Genomic DNA, 19,597 nt, shown 5'->3' with positions numbered 1-19,597 from the left:
TCACCATATAGTCTGGTAAGCATACTTACTAGACCAGTTGTTCAATACGAATTTTGAGGCGCAGTCAAGAACCGTGTCTGATTTCCAGTCATCAGGAACTGAACGCTCGAGGGAATCCGATGACGATGGGCTGGGGAAGCGGGGAATTAACTGGCACGATTGGCGAATGGAACTCAAGGGTACGACGTCTCCTTGTGGTTTGCCGTTGGATGGCAGAGGAAGCTTGTTCACGTCGTACATCATGTGTACTGGGTTTGCCGTTGAACCCAGCTTCCCGTACCACTCCACGTAGGCTAAAGGCCCCTCCTGGGCCCACTCCTCCGGTGCTTCCATATCCAGGTTTGTGGTAGGATCGCGTATGGTTTTGGGAAGCTGAAAAATAACTCTCAGTCTTCCGACGCGAGTCCCTGTATTGTACAACTGTTAGTTAGGGTTCTACGGCGGTCAGAATACTAGTGAGTCCTACCTTGTAATCCTGTGGCTTCAGCCTCGTCGCCGCGCAATACGACAACAGTATCGAATCTTGCTGGCTTGTCTGCTGAAGAAGGCCTGGCCTTGACGCCATCCTTCTCTTCGGCGTTGTCGTTGAGTGGAATGTTGTTGAACTTGAACCCGTGGAAGACGTCCACTCGGCCGAATGGTAGGTGACGGTTCGCCCGGTCCTGCTCTCTAGGGCGGAGTCTGCGCTGTAGTTTCATAGTATAGACGTACTGCGAGACGGCGTCGGTGAAGCCCGGTGCCGCGTGTCGTTCCTCGATGGAAGGTAAGGATTGTCGAGCTAACGACGGATGTTTGGCTAATTTGACGCGTGTTTTGCTGCTGCGAGGGAGGTGCGTACTGTCGTCTTCAGAGTTTGTGGTGCCAGTAGTACTCTCCGAGGCAGACACTGCTTGCGGGTCTGCAGACTGGTCCGTACTAAGTCTGCCGCGAAGGGTGTCGTACATAGAAACCTTCTCCCTCCTGTCGAGCCACTTGATCATCTGCGGGCGAGCGTTGCGGTGGTTCGAGGCTCTCCACGCCTTCTTCGCACAATCAATGTGCAACCACTCAAACATCTCGGTGTTGAAGTTGTCGGTCGTGCCGAGCCTGCGGATAGAATCTACGTAGTGTAGAAGGGAATGGACTTTCGGTATGTTCAGGTGCTCCCGAACGCCGAGTTCCTCCAGTATATGCTTGTTGTCGTGGAACATTTTGAGGGCGTCTTCCATGTATCCGAGGGTAGACTCGTCGTGAGTGGGATACTGGGAAAGGTATATGAAATCGAGCAGCGAACGGAAGGTGAGCATTGCAGCCCTGGGTATACGGCCAACGAGGCATCCGAGGAGAATGCGTGCGATGTCCTTCCGCTCGCTACCGGAAACCTGAGAGAGGGCGGATATCCCGGTCTTGAAATGACGGGTGCCGTACGCCGGAGGGAGGCAGCGGATGCGACGGTCGAGTTCCTTCTCTCCGATGAGTTCGGTGGACCACTCCACTATATGCTTGAATACGCCTTGATAGAGCTGGTGAAGGACGTCAGGCGTGATGCAGGAGTGGATGTCGGTGTATGGTAGGTCCCTCCAGAAAGGTTTGACGCAGTAACCAGAGACGTTGTACTCCTTGCAAGACTTGGAGAAGGCTGTGGAGCCTCTCTCGCCTTGCTGACGAGCTTTCCGTAGCACGTCCAGGGTCCAGAGCTGGGCGCGAGGCGTCTTCGCAGACGCTCCCCAAGGCCGCTCTCCGGGCACTGGCAGATGGGGCAAGTCCCGTACTTGGTACAACTGACCAAGCACTGCTCCGGGTAGTCCGCGACGTAAGACGCCAGGATCGGATGAACCCTGCGCACATTTCCGTCGCCACCCGTCACGTCAATTCCCTCCTTGCCTGCGTCACGAGAGGCTGGAGGATGGTGCGCACCGAAGCGTGGAAGAGCTGTTGGACCAACGCTCTCCGCTTGTTCTCGGTGATGCCGGCGGAGTCGACCTTATCCACGGAAAGGTACCTGATGAGTATGCAGGCATGTTCGGAAGGCTTACGACGAAGCTCCTTGGGGATGTTGCCCAGGGTCATGTAAACAGGGTAGGCGGATTTGTTCCCAGAGAACTGTGTGAGTTGTGTCTTGTCAGTCGAGATAATGACTGGCGCGACCGCAGCGCCTGCCGGTAAGATACTCTAGAATCTTCTTCAGCACCCCGTAGGATTTATGTGTTGGTAGTGCTTACCTGGATTGCGTGCCACCATTGACCGGTCCACATCTCCGTGTAAATCCGGTTAGTGCGCGCAGAGTTTGAGAAGATACGGCTAGGTCGATACACGATTCGATTCGCATGAGCCGGGTTTCCTAACAAAGCCTTGATTGCCTCGATGATGTCGCGGTATTGCACCAAATGGCGTTCGCCCGGACGATCCTTGAAGGTCAGCCAGCATTCCTTCCAGGACGACCTCTCAGGGATGGAGTCGACCTTCTGAAGCAAGGCTCGGTTGTTGTGATATGTGAGTCCGAGCCTCTCTTGCACCTGTTATTTAATTCATTTATCTAACCAACCCGATGGAACTGCACTTACTTCTGGTATTCGTAGAAAGCGGTCTACCGCGCCCTGCCCGATCCCTTCCTTGACGAACCACTTCGCGATCTGCCAGTCCATCTCGGACTCGAACGGGGCCCACACTGCGTTGACCCATGCTAGTACATCTTCATCGCCTAATATTGATTTGTCAGGTTAGCACGGTGCAGAATAAGTCGAAACTCACTGTGTCCCTGCCCTCCCAAGCTATTGAAATGCTCTCTCCACGACTCTCTTATTGTTTCTGCAGTCCCTATAACCTTTCCAGCACTCCTATCGATATCCTCTACCCTTTCGTCGTCGTCTTCGTCAAGCGAAAGGGCGGTACGTCGAGCGGGCGCCGGTGCTGACGATGTCGATGCTACAGGCTGGCTGGGATCAGGTAACGGAATGAATTGGTACTTTGGTCTCGCTCATCCTCTTCCTCGGACTCTTCACTGCTATCCGCATCTGCATCTCTGTACGTATCGTCAGAAATTATAATGAAGTGCTGCCAGAATTATGGAATCTCACCTGTTCACGGCGTCGCCAGCCTCAGCCTCCTCATCTGAGGAGTCCATTATGTCCGTTTCCTGAAGACACTCCCTCAGTTTTCCCTTCTTATACCAGGCGCATTCCCGGCTCGTAGATTGGTGAGCCATTAGCCCTTGCACGGTGTTGAACCCACCGCCGCATGCGTCGCATGTCTCTGCCAGCACGGCGTACAAGTGTCTTGATCGCTTTACCATGTCTTATGAGTCTCTACGGTCTTTCAGTACGTGATTCTCAGCCAGACAAGCTTCAAAAACTCACCGAACGACACTGAAGCCACAGCAAAATTCTTCAAAGTCGGTGTCTCTCAGGAAATGACTCAGAAGGTTACTGCAGGACACGACGCTTCATGGCCACCGACCCTGCGCGCCGACCCTGCGCACCGTTACGTTACGTTGTCGCGGGACTTCCCTGCCTTGGCGGCAAGTCCGCACTGACAGCGCGAGATTGATGGCTCCCGCGGATCTGGCTGTCCAGCGCGCTTCTCGAGCGGCTCACGCACTTTGCACGCAACACACATACTCTTACTGGTGCTCTCTCACTATACCTACCCAGTAAGTTGTTCAGTTTGTCGGTCCGTCTGGTTACGTTAATAAGATCTGCTTGATTCCAGTAAATTGCTGTGCTACGGCTTGTGAACCTGTTTGAGCGACGTCAAGTAGTGTTTACAAAGGTGAGTGCTCTTCTCTTACCTGTTCCCGTCCACCCAACCTCTGCGCCCGCTTTGCCTTCGGGGCGTTCCGAGCTAGGAGACTTCCTTATCGGGGCGCACGGCCTGACCGCGCGCCCCGATAAGGCAACGGGGACTTAACAGACTTAACACTCAGGGCCGGCCCTGACCCTTGAGATTCGGTGGGTCTTGTGGGCGCCGGCGCAGACGGTATACAGTATGGGTGGTTAAGATACTGAGTACTGGTCTGCGCGGTCCTGGAGGAGTGCCTCGGCAGCCAAAGTACGTGTCGGAATACCTATCTGCCCGTCCCGACAGTCCCGTTCAACTCCGGTCACTTGACGCGAGGTTTAATAGTAGTGATTCTCCTTCCCATGCCCTATCCCTCGTGCTGCAGGGTCTCTCGTGCTTCTGTCCTCATGCCTCCCCCTCACTCTCCTACCTTCCAGCCCCTAGGCAGCTTCAGGGACCTCACTATCGACGACTGGTCCAACTTGGGGACAGTCGCCACCTCTCCGACAAGTACTCGTCTAGCGTGTCACCGACGAACTTGAATCATACCTGGAACTTCAGCGACTTAGGTAAGTGTGATTCTACTTATCTTCTCGTTGTACTAACTCATGACCTCCTCTAGCACCGCCGTCCTCTCCCCCCACCAGTGTCGACGACGAGGACTACGTGGAGGCTGTGCAGCGCTGGCCTTTTGCCAGACGAATATTCGGCAACCTCTTGGAAGACAGGGACTTCCCGGCGTTGCCCGACGTTTTAATAGAGGTACTTGCGTACGGTGACACCAACCGTACCTAGCTGACGATTTTCAGACTCCCAATTTCCAGCCGGAAGATTGGGATCTTCTTCGCTCAAAATTGCGAGACAAACCTGAGATTCTGCGTCATTTTTGGTGAGTTACATGTACGCTATCGTGTATGTCATTCTCACTACAATCCTGATACTCTAGGTTCCGTTACGACCGTAAGATGGCGACCGTTGTGGCCGGTTCTGCAAGCGGTCTGCATCAAGACGTCGTGCTGGGATGCGCCAGCACCGTAGTCGAGGACATCATCAAGCCGGTGGTTGATCAGGTGCGCGTACCTGGGACGTTGGTGACGCAGAACGGCGCAAGGCTGCTAGTTAGGGAGGACCACATAGAGGTCCCTGACTGCATGGTAGGACTCTTCAACCAGGCGAAAAAGAACAAGCTCTGCATCAACCTGAACAGTGACTGCGTACTCATTGAGTCGGCGAGAACACAAAGCGCACCGCATGTGCTTGCAAAGGTGAGCTTCATCTCCACCGGTAACCCTACCGTCTAACCAGCCTGCAGGTCACAGACAACATGACGGCGTCCGATACCTCGGAAAGCGTGGCGGAACACACCTACGTGCGTCAGATGGCATCGGTGGCGGGATCGGAAGGTGAAGAGACGGAGGACGGGATGCAGACACAGACGGACGATGAAGACGGGACGCAGATGCAGACGGATGACGATGACGGGACACAGACTCAGACGGAGGACGGGGACGACGACGGGACACAGACGCCGGCAGGCCCTGAGACGGAGCACGCAGGCGAGGAACCGTCCTCTCCTCTCACTCCTCTACCGGACGTGTCCTCGCCCCTATCGCCCCTCTCCGACGCATCCTTTCCATCTCCCCCTCCCCTGCCACCCCCCGTGGCGCCTCTCCCCCCCCAGCGAGGCCAGAAGATCTCGTCCGTTGTCTTCGTGGTCGTCTCCACGCAGGAGAAGGCCGTCAAGAAAGCTCCCCCCGGTGTGGACATCAACAAACAAGACTGGGTCGAATTACCCTGCCCGGATGACGACTGCATCACGGGAGGCATCGCTTACGGAGGTAGGATATACGTAGGGGAAATACGTGCGTACATGTGGGTTTTACAGGGCGCAGAGGACCACACGTACCTCGCGAAGCACTGGAAGGACGACCTGGAGGAGTGGGTTAGAAGCGGGAAGGCCCTAGTAAGTGCTCATAGTCCCTTCTCAGACGAAAAGTGCTTACTTGCACCAGCTTCTTCGCAGGAGGTACGCCACTGATGAGCAGAAGCAGGCGCTCAGGCAGTGGGAAGCGAGATGGCGAGAGTGTATGCTGTCTGTACGACACAAGGTCCTCCACAACCTCATCATCGCAAAGTCAAGCCAATGCACCCCCGTGGAACTCGTGGCGTTCGAGGAGAAGATCGACAAGCTACCTGACCTCAGCCTGCCGCCCATCAAGAGCCCGGTGGGAGTAGTTAGGGCCCTGGTCGGCTCCGGGAGCTGGCGATTGGCGGAGGAACGGTACGCCAAGGCCACGAACGCGACTACCCAGTACTCGTTCGACGGAATTGTCGGAAGCCGGAAAGAGGCGTTCAAGGCAGGGGCGTCTCTCAAGAGGGCCCTTGACGAGGGTGACATTGGACGGGCTAGAAGGGCTCTCAAACGGCGTCACCTCGACACCGCGCTCGTCGACAAGAAAAGTTCTTTGACGGACTCCGACTACCTGGGCTCTGCTGACGGCTCGAGCGACCCGATACCGAGTGACCCCCTCCGTGATCTGTCGTTCAATCCCGACGTGGACGACGGCCATTACTCTCAAGACAGCAACTACGGCGAGTCGTCTCAGGGGTCGCAGCAGGGGTCGTCGCAGCAGGGGTCGTCGCGGGGTAACGACTCGTCGCAGGATGACGACGAATCGTCGCAGGATGCCGACGACTCATCCCAGGATGCCGATGAATCGTCGCAGGATGAGAATGACGCGGAATCATTGTCGCAGGGTGAATCGAACTCCTCACAGCTTGACGCTGACTCACAGGCCAGCACTGGTTCTGAATGAGCGTACTACTCGCCGCTGAAGAACATAGATCCTGGCAGTTGGCTCATCCTCATGTTGTCGTCCCGTTTGCTCATTGTATTCGCTGTGTTCGCTGCTCGCTGCTCGTTGTGTTCGCCGCTCATCGTATTCGCTGCCCGTCGTACGTCGTATTCGCTGCCCGTCATATTCGCTTATTCGCTGCCCGTTGTGTTCGCTGCTCGTTGCTGCACGTCGTATTCGCTGCGCAATCGTATTCGCTGTGCATTGCTGCTCGTCGCATCGGTGTAATTGTAATTTTAGCTACTCTCTCATCTCTACTCTCGCTCCTTCAGCCCCGTCCTTCGCACATTCATAATATATGGAGATTCTTGAGACTACATGCCATCCTGCACTGTCTGAGCCCAGGGGGCACTTGCACGCCAAGGTGCTAATTCGCTGGCCCGCCTAAATTAGGACAGCCGTCGTCCGGTGGCTTACCTCGGCAGACCGCAGTGGATGTAGTTGACGCCTTAATGTTCCTCTGTCCGTCCGTTATGCAGCTCACTCCGGAAGAACAAAGGGATCTAGAGGAGTTGTTGTCACGCACCCCTAGTCTCAACGAGAATCTCACGTCTCTGCTACGAAGACTTCAAGACCAGCAACCCACTGCACAGCTTGCTGAACACCTGACTGACTGTCAGGAAAGACGGTCAAGTCTTGACAGGCTGGCTGACGTTGCGCGTGAGTTTAATGCCAGTTCTACCGTTCTCGCTGAACAATCAATTTTTACAGTGAGTCAGGAGAACACGTCACAGTACCTTGACAACGCAGAGCTTGCTCAGGCCCAGACTCACTGCCAAAATCTGGACGAGTCGGAAGGTACGTACTACCCTTATTGCTTGCTAGACAGAGTCCAATGATTACTGTAGGGGATCAAGTTCTTTCTAATGGGACTGTTTGTGGCCCCCAGCGGCAAACAAGATCCTCTCGTCGTGCCCGCGAGGAAGCTCACCCGTACGCCCCTCAGCTCGAGGCAAATACTGTCGTAGCAAACCGGCTTGAAAAGCCTGATGGTCACAAACGTGCTCGAAGACTGCTACGTCAGCGACCGCAGCATCGCCTCCCACCTTGCCCCCGAGGTGGTATCCAGTTCGTCCCGATCAATTCTGCGATGGATGCCAATAAATCTGCGACGGAGTCCGAGGAAGCGCAGACACGGCAGTGGGAAAACACCTCTGAACCGGCTCTTACCACAGGGGCCGCTGTGCATAAGTACACATCCCTCCTCACGTCAGATCTCAGCCACAGGAGGCTCCTTGACGTGTGCAGAGCAGTACAGGCAAGTGTGACGGAGCTGCAGGGGGCGCCGGTTCGCCAGGACGAATCACTGCGCTCTCTGGTAGCCAGATGCGCCTGCAGCCTGAAGCTGGATGCTGCCGCCAGCTTCTGGCTGATGATCAGTCACATAAGGCTCGCCTTTAGAGTGGCAAGGTACGTAGCTTTTCCTTTGAATATCTCCTAGTGTTGAATGGCTGGCATGACTAGGATACTTGAGTTAGATAACGGGAAATCTGACGAAGGCAAACTTACCGTGGCGGGAATTTGGCGGAGAGAATTTGAAGGCGTCGAGGGTGCCCCAGAGAAGAGGACATTTCAGGACTGGAACACTACCGGCGTGAAGTTCGCGCGACTCGCCGGAGGAGGTACATCTAGCATGCATGTTCCCAAAATATATATTGATCTCAAAATTCATGTCCAGGCTCTATCTATCTTCTGGTGCTAGTAGCAGCCCAGAATCTCCGAGTACCTCTGGCTACCGCCAACGCACACATCGCACAAGACTTCGGTAATCTCCTGAGGTGGCCTGACGGTAGGCTGATTTTCTTATTGACATCTGACTGTTCTAAGCCGACTCAGATTCAAGAACCGGACGGCTCGTCAAAGATGTCATAATCCCCGCAGTAGCTCGTCTGCGAGAACTGTGCCCGATTCGTCTTGACTGTATCCTGCTGGCAGCTCCCCAACCTGGAGTGTCAAGATCGCATTTTCCGCCTGATCTGTGCGGCCATCTTGACGCATCTGATTGTGTATTTGAATCCTGGAAATTGAAGTGAGCGTCAAGTTCAATATTGCCCCCACGTTATGGCACACTAATCGTTTATAGCTCCTTTTCTCTGGTGCCACGAAACAGAGACGTCTGGAGATCGTGCTACGATGAGTGCGACACCAGCAACGCATTCACAAATGCCTTGATAGACGAACTAGGGCCGTTATCACCGCTGACACCGATTGACTCTCCCGTCCCTCCAGAGTTCGACTTACCAGACGATGTCGTCATTTCCTCCCCGCTCAGGTCATCCCCTGTCCCGCCGCACGAGGAAGTAGTGATTCGCCTCCAGTACGACGAGCAGCAGGAGGATAACCAGCGCTATCTGGGACCGCGCGGTGACAGAGACAACAACGTTGTCTGGACAGAACAAGCCCGTCAACATGCGTCCAACTCCGCTCGGCCTGCAACCCTGGAGGGTCTCCAGAGTGAGGTACGAGGCGAATCACTTCTCAATTATGGAGTTAAACTTTACTTTTACAGCTTGATGGTTTGTACTCTGAAGGAAAGCGAATCAGGGACGACTTGTACGTGCGAGTACCCCTCGAACTTGTAAGGTCAGTGGTACTCGTATTGTCGTATCTACCTCCGACGATGCCGCAATTACTCACAACGTATGACACACAGAGACGTGCTGACATTCAGAGGCGCGAACAACGGTCTCGTAGCGTCGGTCTGCACCTCAATGTCGGAAGCTATGGCAGCCGATCTGACAGAGCAGCTGGTCGTGTGCTTCGATACCGATCCTTTGAATGACGTGGACACTGCGACACAAACACAGCACGAGTTCCAAGCCATTCATTTCTCGTGGTACAACCGCCACGCCACGAAGGTCTGGAATACTCGTACTGTGTTTGACCTTGACCTCAACTGACATTGCCTTCTGTACAGGGTCATGACGCGCCTTCAGATGTACCGCCGCAAATGATGAGCAAGTTCGGACGCTCAAGGACCAACTACCGTCAAATGATACCATATCCGTCCAAGGATATGGTGGTCCATGAGCCCATCTATCAGGCAATGGAGTGTATTCTTGGCGACGTGTTCAGCTGGATGGACACCAAGGTAAGCTCAATCTCAGTACAGTACGGTACTATTATTGTCAACGTGCTAATATTGTCTGAGTAGGTCCAGACGATTCTTCCAGGCGTATACCGTCATCTCGAGGCAACGGCCAGCATCCTCCCTAACCACCAGCAGTCGCTGGTCAACCCGTTTGTGGGTTTGGTCATCAACGTCAACGTCGCAACCTACGCCCACAGAGACAGCAAGGACGACACTGTCTGTGTCGTCCTTGCTGTTGGCAATTTTGAGGGCGGCGAGTTGTGCCTGCACGAAGCGGGCTTGGTCATACCGCTACGTCACGGCCATTTTGTGATTTTTCCTTCATGCAAACTCACGCACTTTAATCTACATTACAAGGGACGGCGGGCTTCAATTGTGCTACATACGGATAGGGAGATGTTACGTTGGACAGAGAGCGATCACAACGGCTGGGCTTCCAACGCTTATTTCCACTAATCTCAAACTAATGACTTGGAGTAGCTAAACTATGCGTACGGTCTGTGAAATTCTACGCATTCTGCTCACTCAAAGACATGAAGGTCTTGTGGTGATTTATTCGAGTCGCGTCCAATGTTTTACTCCCGTGACCTCATGCGGAACTCAGCGCGGAATAGCTTTCCGAAACTCAGCGGTCGTTTGCTCCGCGCCGCGTCGTGACTTCACAACTCTTACTCCCCCGTACTTCTACTCGCGCTCGCTGTGCTGGCAATCACTGCGATCTCTGACTCGGGCTGGCACCATGTCTCCACGCACTCGCTCCACCGCTAAGAAGCTCACCGCTCAGCCGAGCACGAAGGCATCGGGATCTCGAGCTCGAAAGAGCAACAAGTCAGCCAAGCAGCAAGAATCCAGCAAGGTGTCGGGTGGCGAGGCGCCTCTGTCTGCCAAGGAGCAGAAGCAACTCCAGGCGCTGCTCAAGAGACAGTCCGTTCAGAAGCAGGACAAGGAAGAGGAACGTCAGGCTGGTGAGTACGGTCCGCACAGCTCTCGAAAACATCACCTGAACGCATCCTTATTCCGACTCAGGGGTGCGCAAGAGGGCGGCGACTATGACTCGCGAGGAAGTTCAAGGATCAGACGCTGAAGGTGAGGAGCCGTCCCGTAAGAAAGCAAGACGCACTACGGATTCCGATGGCGAGGGCGGTGGCGATGGTGGCGATGCGGGTTCCGATGGCGAGGGTGGGGGCGATGAAGGAAGCGAGCCAGAAGGCGGTAGCGAGCGGGACATACGAATGGAGAGCCCTTCTCCCCCTGCTCGGCGTACGTGCAAATTCATTAGTTCAGACGGTCCAACACTGATGTATCAATCGAGCTAAACCAAAGCCAGCTTACGGGCGGTACAAGAAGGCCGAGCAGGACTCAGGGAAGGGAAACACGTCGTTGACTGAGGCGGAGCAGCGTATTGCACAGACTCTCGGCGGTAAGTTACACTGTAAACTACCTCTTCAGATCACGGCTAATGTGCTTTTGTACGCTCTAGCGAAGGGCAAGGCTAAAGAGAAGCCTCCGTCCAAGAAGTCGGTGGTAGTTGAGAGCCCGCGGTCGGAGGATCATGAAGAGGAACATGCGTCCGTTCGCTCGGGATCGGAAGACGAGGATAGGACGAGGCGAGGGGAGACGGATAAGCAGAGCGAGAAGAGGAAGGATGTGCGCGGCGGGAAGAAGGCCTACGTGGAGATCAGCGTAGACAAGGTGAGTATCGTAGGTTCTGCAAACTTGACCGCTTAACGTGTTCGTCAGACCCGTCCACAGAGTAAGAAGGCAGCGAAGAGCAAGGTGGTCGTCTCCAGTTCTGATGAAGAGCAAGACGACGACAAGGTCGATGAGCTCCAATCTTCTGACAATGAGAGTAGCTTGGGGTTCCGGGTGAAGGGCGCGAGCGGGGACGACTCGTCCGACTCAAATCATGCGTCCGACTCAGACGACGTCATTGTAAGCATTGCTTGCATTTGATGTGGTGCGGTACTACTGACGCAGTATGTAGGAGATCGCTCAGAAGGGAGTGAAGAAGAAGCCCAGAGGCAAGGGCTCAGTAGCAGCCCGTGTGCGCGTCAAGGCCTCCAATCTGCCCATCAACGTCCGTCCGATCGTCGGTGCTGCACAGAACTTCCTCCGCCTTCGTCTGGCACTCAAGACCGCATGGACCGGCTACAAAGCCTTGGCCAGTTCCCGACTGCCGGACAACATGCAGCTCGTCGCCGATGCCCTGAAGGATGCTCGTGACATGCGCGACAAGGACGGTAAAAGGGTGAAGAGTATGCGGATTGCATACGACGACTTGCAGAACGACCAGGGAACGGAGGGAGACACGAAGAGGAGCAACGTCCACACAGTGGTGAGTGACGGACACCGGTGAACTTTATGACTAGCCTCATTCTCAGCAGGTCTGGAACGTGGCAGCTCAGTTCCGGAACGAGGTAAAGAGGAAAGGCAAGAGCGTGGTCGAACACTCGTATGGGTTGAGCAACCTGACGGTCCAGCAACGTGTATTGCTCGCCCAGTGGCTCCTCAAAACTCACCCGATGAAGGTCAAGGGCGGCAAGCGCGAGATCCCGAACTTTGTGTTCGGTGACATGAAGATCGTCTGGAACGCCAAGGATAAGCTGGACAAGGAGGTACGTACAGTCTAGCTAGACGTGTTGGTGGTGCGTTGTTGCATCACGATATCTGCTAATCTTGTGATTAGAAATGCTCTGTCAAGTCAGAGCTTCTGTTCAGGCATCCCGCAATCTCGGAGATCATCGTGCAGCAGTGGTTCCAGGGTCATGGCGCGAACATACCCGTTGACCGCTTCAGCAAGGTCCCCGATAACCTCATTGCTTTGGCCTGCAACTCGGTGAGTCTGGGACGTATCGCACAGCATCTCGTTTTGATGTATTCCTTCAGATCGAAGCGGCGTTGAGCGAGATAGCGTTCGGGAACCCAGTAGCGTTCACGAACAAGCAATTCGCACCGAAGTCAGTTGTTCTGCGTACCTTTACGTGACATTGTCACTGAACTTTCACTAGGTGGGACGATCTCATGTCCATACTCGAAGCTACGAAGAAGAACGCGCCGGACTACTACGCCGACATGAAGAAGCAGTTGTGGATTCGTATCAGGTAAGTGTTCGTTTCACACATACAACATAGTTACTGATTATGTTTCTGGTAGCTCCCGAGTTGAGGGCGACGATGAGGAAGATTCCGACAAGGACGACGGGGAGGAGTTCGTGAAGTGGACGAAGCTTCAAGACATGGTGCTCGACGCACCCGCCCAGTCAACATCGAATCCAGGTGGGGTGGCATCCAGTACCGCGGCGAAGCCCTCATCTAGCAGCAAGCCTACTACGTCGTCGAGTACTGCTCCGAAGCCCTCGTCTAGCGGCAAACCCTCGTCGTCAAAAGGGAGAAAAGGTAAGCAGACAAGACCGTTGTAGTATGGCAATCACTGACCTGAATCTGTACAGAGCCTACGAATGCCGACGCGCCAACATTGTCCTCGAGCAAGAGGGCCGGCGACGCTGAGGAAGAAGTCGACGCGGACGAACGTGAGGGTAGGTACACACCTCGTGTCTCTCTCCGGCCCCTACAGCTGATGTGGCAACCCAGGTGACGAACCCATTCACAACGCAGACACCGTCCCCGCCTGAACGCCGCTGCTCGCTGCCGTCTCTACTCCAAGGGTATGAGAGTCAATTTTATTGCTGAAACAGATCTCTGAACGGATTTTCAGATCACTCATCTCTAACATCATCTACTATACCCACATCCTTGGAGGTAACTGCTTCTTTCGATTTGTTGTCGTGTTATCATTGCTGTATGTCTGTACTATTAGTGGTACGTTGCTCTCCGGCCTGTTGTGTTTTGCTGTACGTAAAATGTCGATTGTTGTACCAACTGTACGAGCGTGCATGAATATATATATTGCGATGCTGTACCCGTATTGGTGGAAACAAATAAGCATTGCTTGAACAAATTGTGTACCTAATAGAAAGCCACAAAGTAAAGGCTACTTGAGTGTGAGTTATAAAGACATTGTGTATATACGGCTTGAGAGACTTGACCCAAGGTAAATAAGCCAAATGCGTGCAGCATCTGAGCAGCGTGACAGGCATACTTTTGGTCTCAGTCTTAAGTCATGCAAGCCACTTGAGCAGCTTTCAAGTCTCTGACAAGGCATTCAAAAGAATGACTTGTCTTTCTGCCTTCTTCGCCTTGATGTGTCTTAAAAGCCTCTCAAGACAAATCGGTTTTTCCTGATGTAGGCCGGCGCTATAAACAAATAATATTCCTTACTCGGTGGCGTACGTCTTCTTGTCGAAACTGACAGTGACGTTCACCTTGACGGCCTCGTCCAGCGCAACGATGATCTAATGCACAATGACTTGAATAGAGGCTTCAGTACCTAGGGTATCGTACTCACCGCAGAGCAGACCAGAGCTATCATGTTGCTCGACAGGGGCTGCTTGTTGATGTCGAACCGCGCGTGGTTCTCAGGCCGCATGGCCTCCCGATGAGCTCCAGACCACCACTGACAAGCTGCGACTTCAGCCACAGCCTCGTTGTGGAAGGGAGCGTCCAGGTTGGCCACCCACAGCTAATACATATCAGTAAGCTGTACCTAGACATTGGCACGCACACGCACCGAGGGATCCACCATCGGATCTGGCATCTCCAAGTTGCCGTGATGGAACGCGAAGTCCTGCTTCAAGAACTTCACGAGAGCCTCGAGGTGACTCGCCGTCTTCTCGTTGTACGCAGCACTGCTGAGCTTCTTGCCGTCAGAGCCGTGTTGCGGCACCTTGAACGCGAGGAAGTTCTTCTCGACGACGCGCTTTGCCTTCTGCTTGACTTCCTGACGAAGTTGAGATGACACCTTCGCCACCTGACAATTTGCTCGATGCTCATGTCACCGCTGAGACATCATCAAGTGACGACTCACATAGTGGATCATCCTCCCGCGAGTCACTGTAGTATCCGCCCACGCCCTGTTGTACGCGGTCAAGAACTTTTCGGTCTTGTACCTCTCGTGCTTCTCCATGAGCATCTTCATGATCTCCACGGGCTTCTCGGTCTTCTCCATACGACCGTCCTTCATGACTCGAGGCCACGCGTTCTCCAAGCTGAGGTACACGCGGAACTCCTGCTGGGCGTGGTGCAGGAAGCTCTTCAAAGGCTCCTGCGTCATCGTCTCGAGCACGTTGTTGTCGACGTCGATGACCTTCTTAGGCCGGCCGACCTTGCGCTTGCCCTTGCTCTGGACTTTCTCTTTCTTCTTCTGCTGAGGCTTGTCCTTGACCTTGACGACGATCTAGGCCAAACGTCAGTCAAACGCCGCCTTCCAAGCCACAGTCTCACCTCGTCATCCATGTCCACGTCGCCATCAAGCTCGTCAACGTCCTCCTCTCGGTCGTGACTTGACACCTTGTACTCGCTGCCATCGTCGTCAGAGTCGTCCGGGACGTGGATGGGGGACATCGACTCCATCTTGACGCGACGAGTACGCCTTGCTGCACCCTTTCCTGCTCTGGATGGCGAACCTGCTGTCACAGATGTCAGTCATCAGCGTGAGTTGTAAGACACACCAGTGGCTCACCGCCCTGTCCAGAACCTTCCTCGTCCTCGTCCTCGACCTCGTCCTCGTCACCCTCACCCGCCTCCTCGTCATCGTCCTCATTCTCCTCGTCACTGTCCTCCAGACGCAGGAAAGTCTTCTTCTCCGGAGGCTTCGCAACGCCCTGCGTCTGCTTGGCTGATTTCGTACCTGAGCCTGCTTCCGAGTCGAATGAGTAAAATACGCGACTCTTTGAGCGACTTACCAAGGGATGCAGCCAGGTCCTCCTCCTGCCTGGGCGCCTTCGAGCGCGACACCGGGGGCGAGGACTGGATGACCACCTCCGGTATGACAACACGCTTGCGTCCAGGCGACACCTCTGCGAGGTATGCGTCAAAACAGGACCGTATGCTCCGAAGAACATGACGCTCACCAGACGTCTGACCTCCTCTTGCGCTCGTCGACGCGGCGTCGGCTGCCGATGCGTCCTGACCAGCTGGCTTACTTGCCAGCTGGGTCTTCGCCTTCTTCTTCTCGGGCTGCTCCACGCTCGCCTCGTCATCGCTCGCCTCCTTCTCGGGGGTCTCAGTCGCCTTCCTCTTGCGTGGGCGAGGCTTGGGCCTAGGCGGCGATGGATCTAACGCACAATGAGCTCGCCACTCACTAGTTGTGCGTTTACTCACCGTTCGCTTTCTTCTTGCCCTTGCTCGCCGATGTGACCAGCTCTCCTTCGTCATCCTCCAACTCCTTCTCTGTATCCGACGCCTTTTCCTTGGCGACTAAGGCGTCGTTGTCGTCCTTGATCTCTGTGGCACAATGCGCTAGTAGTATGCTGATACACAGTGTGAATCACGATACTACGTACTTTGTCGACGATCCTTCTCAGAGACTCCATCCTTCTCCGCGACGGTGTCGAGTTTGCGAACCATCTCGTCGAGCTTCTTGTTTGAGAGGTTTGGATACTTCCCTCTCAGCACTTCCTTCATGTCGGGGGCCGCCTTCACATCATCTTGTATGCTGCCCGATGGACCACGGGCGCTGGCTGCCGATTTGGCCTTACCGCGAGTCGACTTGACGGGGGGCTTTGCGCTCCCCCCACCAACCTTCGCCTTCGCTGCTGCTGCGGCTTTCGACCTAGTATCGCGCGGCGACATAGTGAGAGACGTGACAACGAAGAGTCGGCGGCCGCACCGATAAGTGAACCTTGAGACTCCGAGTCCGCCGCAAGCGCACAGAAGCGCACATGGTATCGAACTCCGGCATTTCTCACCCTATCAACGGTTGATCGCGGGTGTCAGAAACTCATTTAGGGTGGAACGCATATGGATTAAGCAGAATACAACTCGTAGTACTACATGAAATGTGCATTACCTTCCCAGCCATTTCGCCCTCCGTCAGTCCACTTCTCAATCTCCTTGTCCGTGTGCAGAACAATTGACGCGCGACGACCAGTGAAATGTAAGTTATAGTGAGTCAAACGATACGAAGGAAAAGCAGTGAAATCGCCGTTACGGAGCGGAAGAACCAAGCCGGCCTCGTAGAGGCATAGGTCCCCGCCTTCAAAGTCGCCGACGGCGAGGACAACGCAGAGGGACTTGTCCTTACGATCCCTGTGGGCCATGGTTGCGACATTCAAGTTGATGACGAGGGAGAGGAACGGATGCACAATTGAGTGCGCATTCCCAGGCAATACCTGAGCATCCATACTCAGCACGCGGTACTCGTCTGGCAGCGTGGTTTGAACCTGTTTGTTGGGGGGAAAACATGATTGACTGCTTGGGTGACGGTTAATGACTGTAGTGTCCCTTAATCCTCGGGCCCGGTATGCGCTGTACCCAGTCTCTATTCAGAGGGACTGTCTACACGTAGCATACATGGGGCGATGAGGATGGTAAAGGACTGAGGTCTCGTAGGTGTGCTGGCGCGCCATACGAGCCCTCGAACAAACAAGAACAATCATATGAGATAAGATATACTGTAACGGGAATATCCGTTACACCCTCCCCCACTGGACACGACCACGGGTCCCAGAGATAACCAGAGAAACTAAAAGGAAGGAGGAAAAAAAAGGAATAAAACACGCAACAACACCTTGGTGGTAGCGACCAGCAAAACAAAGGTGGCGCCGTACTGTAGACAACGACTCGCAAGTTCGCGTCAGTGAGCAGTATGGCCGCCCGCCATTGTCATGCATAACTCGATGGAGTTATGCAAACCGGGACGTGACAAATGGGCTCGTTGCATTGCGCAGTGTTGTGGTGGCCAGAGCGGAACACAGTGGCGGGAGCGACAGTGGCCAGCACGACAATGGCTGGGATGACAATGTCGATGGGATGACAATGGCGACGGGACGGACAATGGTGGCAGTGTCGGTAGTGGTGGTAGTAGCAACGGCGGGACGTGATGTCGATAGCGGGTAATGAGGTCGTTGTACAGTGTTGCGGCAGTGGCGACAGCGGAAGACGGTGGCGACGAAGCGGGCAACAACGGCTGTAGTGCAGCGGGACATACGGCCAGTCTCAGGTCTCCATGCCGAGTCCTCGGCGGGTGGGACGTCGAACCTCGAGTTCAGGCTGGACGTACTCTCTGTGCAAGACGCGGTGATTGTCACAGGAATATACGTGCGGTCCTCGTAATTAGCGGTGCGCACGACGAACACACTGTTCGTCGATACGGCCTTACTAGTACGAGTCCTGGCACGAAAGACGGCGGCGACGTGAGTACGTCCGGTGAGGGCGTACTGTCGGTCTTGGAGCCTGCCCGCTCGCTTGCTGTACTCGACATGACTACGTCGAGTTCGGCCTTGCATCCGCATAGGTCTTTGCCATCAAGGGTGTCAAGTACCCTGAGGTACTTGACCGCACACCACACGGTGCACCTCGGTGCGACGGTCGCCTGTGTCCGGGTCTCGAGTGCGTCGTCCTGTATGACGACGTACTGGTCCTCCGGTTCGTCTTTGCTTTCCGAGCATGGTGGCTCGTCTTCTTCATCAACACCGTGCCCTTCCCCCTCTCCTCCTTCTGCACGACCCTCCTCGACTCTCTCTCTGGCTCCCGTACCATCGCCCACGTCTCCCTTGACCCCGTCCTGACCCTTCCGTCCTACACACGGTCTCCAGAGTTCGTACGCGATCTGAGACCCGTGGTGCCTGTCGTAGTCGCCGGCGATATCGGGGGCCGCGGAGAGGTCGGTATGAAGTTGGGTGGAGGTCCCTAGAAAGAGCCGTCGGCGAGAACTGTGAAGTTCTCGCCGGGTTGACGGTCGGGAGGCCGTTCTAGTCGGTTGGGGTCTGTAATCGCCGGCCGCTGCACTGTCCGTAGTGCAGCAGTCGGGCCGCAATCTCGAGCTCGCGTGTCGCTCGGAGATACGCGATCGTCGGGCTGCGCGCTCGTCGGGGCGCCGGGGTCACGGAGAGAGTGTTGGCTGAGGAGTCGAGGTGGCGGTTGAGGCTTGCCAACTGAGCCACAGGGGTTTCAGCTGTGTCGAAGCCGCCGGAGACCTGCACTTCCTCACGGAAGTGCAATCCGTCTTGGGACGCCGATGCTAGCGTGATGCTACTGTCCGACAAGCGATCAGCGATGGACGGGGAATGGTGATTGTTATCCCCCTGTACGTCGAGCAATGAGCTAGACGTACCCGCTGCACTAGTGGCAGTCGAGGTGAGCTGGGGCACAATGGTCATGCATCGCTGCAAGTCCATCGTGCATCCTTGCGAATTGTAAAGTACGACCGCGAGGTCATCCTGTAGCACAGACGTGCTATCCCGTGGGACATCCGGTACGACTTCGCAGTCGTACCTGGGGGCTGAAGTGCCGTCTTCATGGTCACACGCGATCATTGAAGCAGAGATGAAGAGACGGTAGCCCGACGAGTCGCAGGCATTGCTCTCGACGGGCTCCCTGTTCGTCATCACACTCACTGGTGTGGACGTGGGCACGGACATGGCATGTGTCGAAGTGGGTACATTCCTCATGGATGTACCTTCACTTGTCGACCCATCGTGCTGATTGGTAGCGTGTGCGTCGGGCAGGATGCACGCCGTACCCATCACTCGACAGTCGGTCGTATAGTGATGGGACACGACGGACATGCAGTGTTGCTCGTCCGCCGTGTTGCCTTGCGAGTTGAACGGTACGACCTCGCGGTCGTCCCGGAGCGCGATCGTGTAGTCTTCCTGACCAGCAACACGTCCGACGAACTTCACGTTCGTCGTCACGCTTGCTAGCGCGGGCACGTCAAATGGAAGCGGCATCGAGAGGGATACGTTCATCTGGGGCGTATCCGCTACTCGGCGCCCAGTCGTGGAAAGGTGGGGCACGTCGGACGTGCAGTACTGCGCGTCTGCCGTGTCGCATTGCGA

At 55.1% G+C, this 19,597-nt stretch overlaps 6 protein-coding genes across 6 annotated transcripts; 3 read left to right on the top strand and 3 right to left on the bottom strand.

The window, feature by feature from the left end:
- Window positions 1-1,454, bottom strand: B0H18DRAFT_896397 (uncharacterized protein; the record flags this gene model as incomplete). Its single annotated transcript, XM_048041419.1, has 3 exons — window positions 1-407; window positions 467-710; window positions 888-1,454. Coding segments are annotated over 3 exons (1,218 nt in total), but the record flags the coding sequence as incomplete, so codon positions are not given.
- Window positions 1,455-3,269: 1,815 nt separating this feature from the next.
- B0H18DRAFT_1130547 (uncharacterized protein) lies at window positions 3,270-6,572 on the top strand (the record flags this gene model as incomplete). The annotated part of the gene is made up of 8 exons (XM_048035490.1): window positions 3,270-3,297; window positions 3,351-3,500; window positions 4,194-4,325; window positions 4,379-4,518; window positions 4,566-4,645; window positions 4,703-5,021; window positions 5,069-5,719; window positions 5,769-6,572. The coding sequence occupies 8 exons, from the start codon at window positions 3,270-3,272 to the stop codon at window positions 6,570-6,572; spliced, it is 2,304 nt and encodes a 767-aa protein (XP_047884443.1).
- Window positions 6,573-7,701: 1,129 nt separating this feature from the next.
- On the top strand, window positions 7,702-10,094 carry B0H18DRAFT_1130546 (uncharacterized protein; the record flags this gene model as incomplete). The annotated part of the gene is made up of 9 exons (XM_048035489.1): window positions 7,702-8,021; window positions 8,076-8,233; window positions 8,290-8,400; window positions 8,787-9,070; window positions 9,121-9,194; window positions 9,265-9,469; window positions 9,529-9,702; window positions 9,766-9,997; window positions 10,060-10,094. 9 exons carry the CDS (start codon window positions 7,702-7,704, stop codon window positions 10,092-10,094), a joined length of 1,593 nt encoding a protein of 530 aa, XP_047884442.1.
- Window positions 10,095-10,441: 347 nt separating this feature from the next.
- B0H18DRAFT_1130545 (uncharacterized protein) lies at window positions 10,442-13,333 on the top strand (the record flags this gene model as incomplete). The annotated part of the gene is made up of 13 exons (XM_048035488.1): window positions 10,442-10,667; window positions 10,729-10,962; window positions 11,030-11,122; window positions 11,183-11,394; window positions 11,443-11,634; window positions 11,687-12,037; window positions 12,087-12,317; window positions 12,389-12,538; window positions 12,589-12,659; window positions 12,711-12,803; window positions 12,856-13,097; window positions 13,151-13,237; window positions 13,293-13,333. 13 exons carry the CDS (start codon window positions 10,442-10,444, stop codon window positions 13,331-13,333), a joined length of 2,223 nt encoding a protein of 740 aa, XP_047884441.1.
- A 642-nt stretch (window positions 13,334-13,975) lies between these two features.
- B0H18DRAFT_1130544 (uncharacterized protein) lies at window positions 13,976-16,391 on the bottom strand (the record flags this gene model as incomplete). Its single annotated transcript, XM_048035487.1, has 10 exons — window positions 13,976-14,053; window positions 14,107-14,280; window positions 14,329-14,568; window positions 14,626-14,994; window positions 15,042-15,226; window positions 15,280-15,435; window positions 15,503-15,616; window positions 15,671-15,874; window positions 15,921-16,043; window positions 16,103-16,391. The coding sequence occupies 10 exons, from the start codon at window positions 16,389-16,391 to the stop codon at window positions 13,976-13,978; spliced, it is 1,932 nt and encodes a 643-aa protein (XP_047884440.1).
- A 1,026-nt stretch (window positions 16,392-17,417) lies between these two features.
- B0H18DRAFT_1071788 (uncharacterized protein) lies at window positions 17,418-19,347 on the bottom strand. Its single transcript, XM_048031221.1, has 5 exons — window positions 18,696-19,347; window positions 18,497-18,660; window positions 17,899-18,449; window positions 17,749-17,866; window positions 17,418-17,727 (listed from the first exon to the last, which is right to left on the bottom strand). The coding sequence occupies exons 1-5, from the start codon at window positions 19,325-19,327 to the stop codon at window positions 17,444-17,446; spliced, it is 1,749 nt and encodes a 582-aa protein (XP_047884439.1). The 5' UTR covers window positions 19,328-19,347; the 3' UTR covers window positions 17,418-17,443.
- Between the last annotated feature and the right edge of the window lie 250 nt (window positions 19,348-19,597).

The sequence above is a fragment of the Fomitopsis serialis genome (genome assembly GCF_022376445.1).
Source record: "Fomitopsis serialis strain Sig1Antser10 chromosome Unknown B0H18scaffold_518, whole genome shotgun sequence".
NCBI classification, from domain to species: domain Eukaryota; kingdom Fungi; phylum Basidiomycota; class Agaricomycetes; order Polyporales; family Fomitopsidaceae; genus Fomitopsis; species Fomitopsis serialis.
The sequence above is the reverse complement of the archived record's forward strand: the minus strand, read 5'-3'. Positions and strand labels throughout refer to the sequence as shown.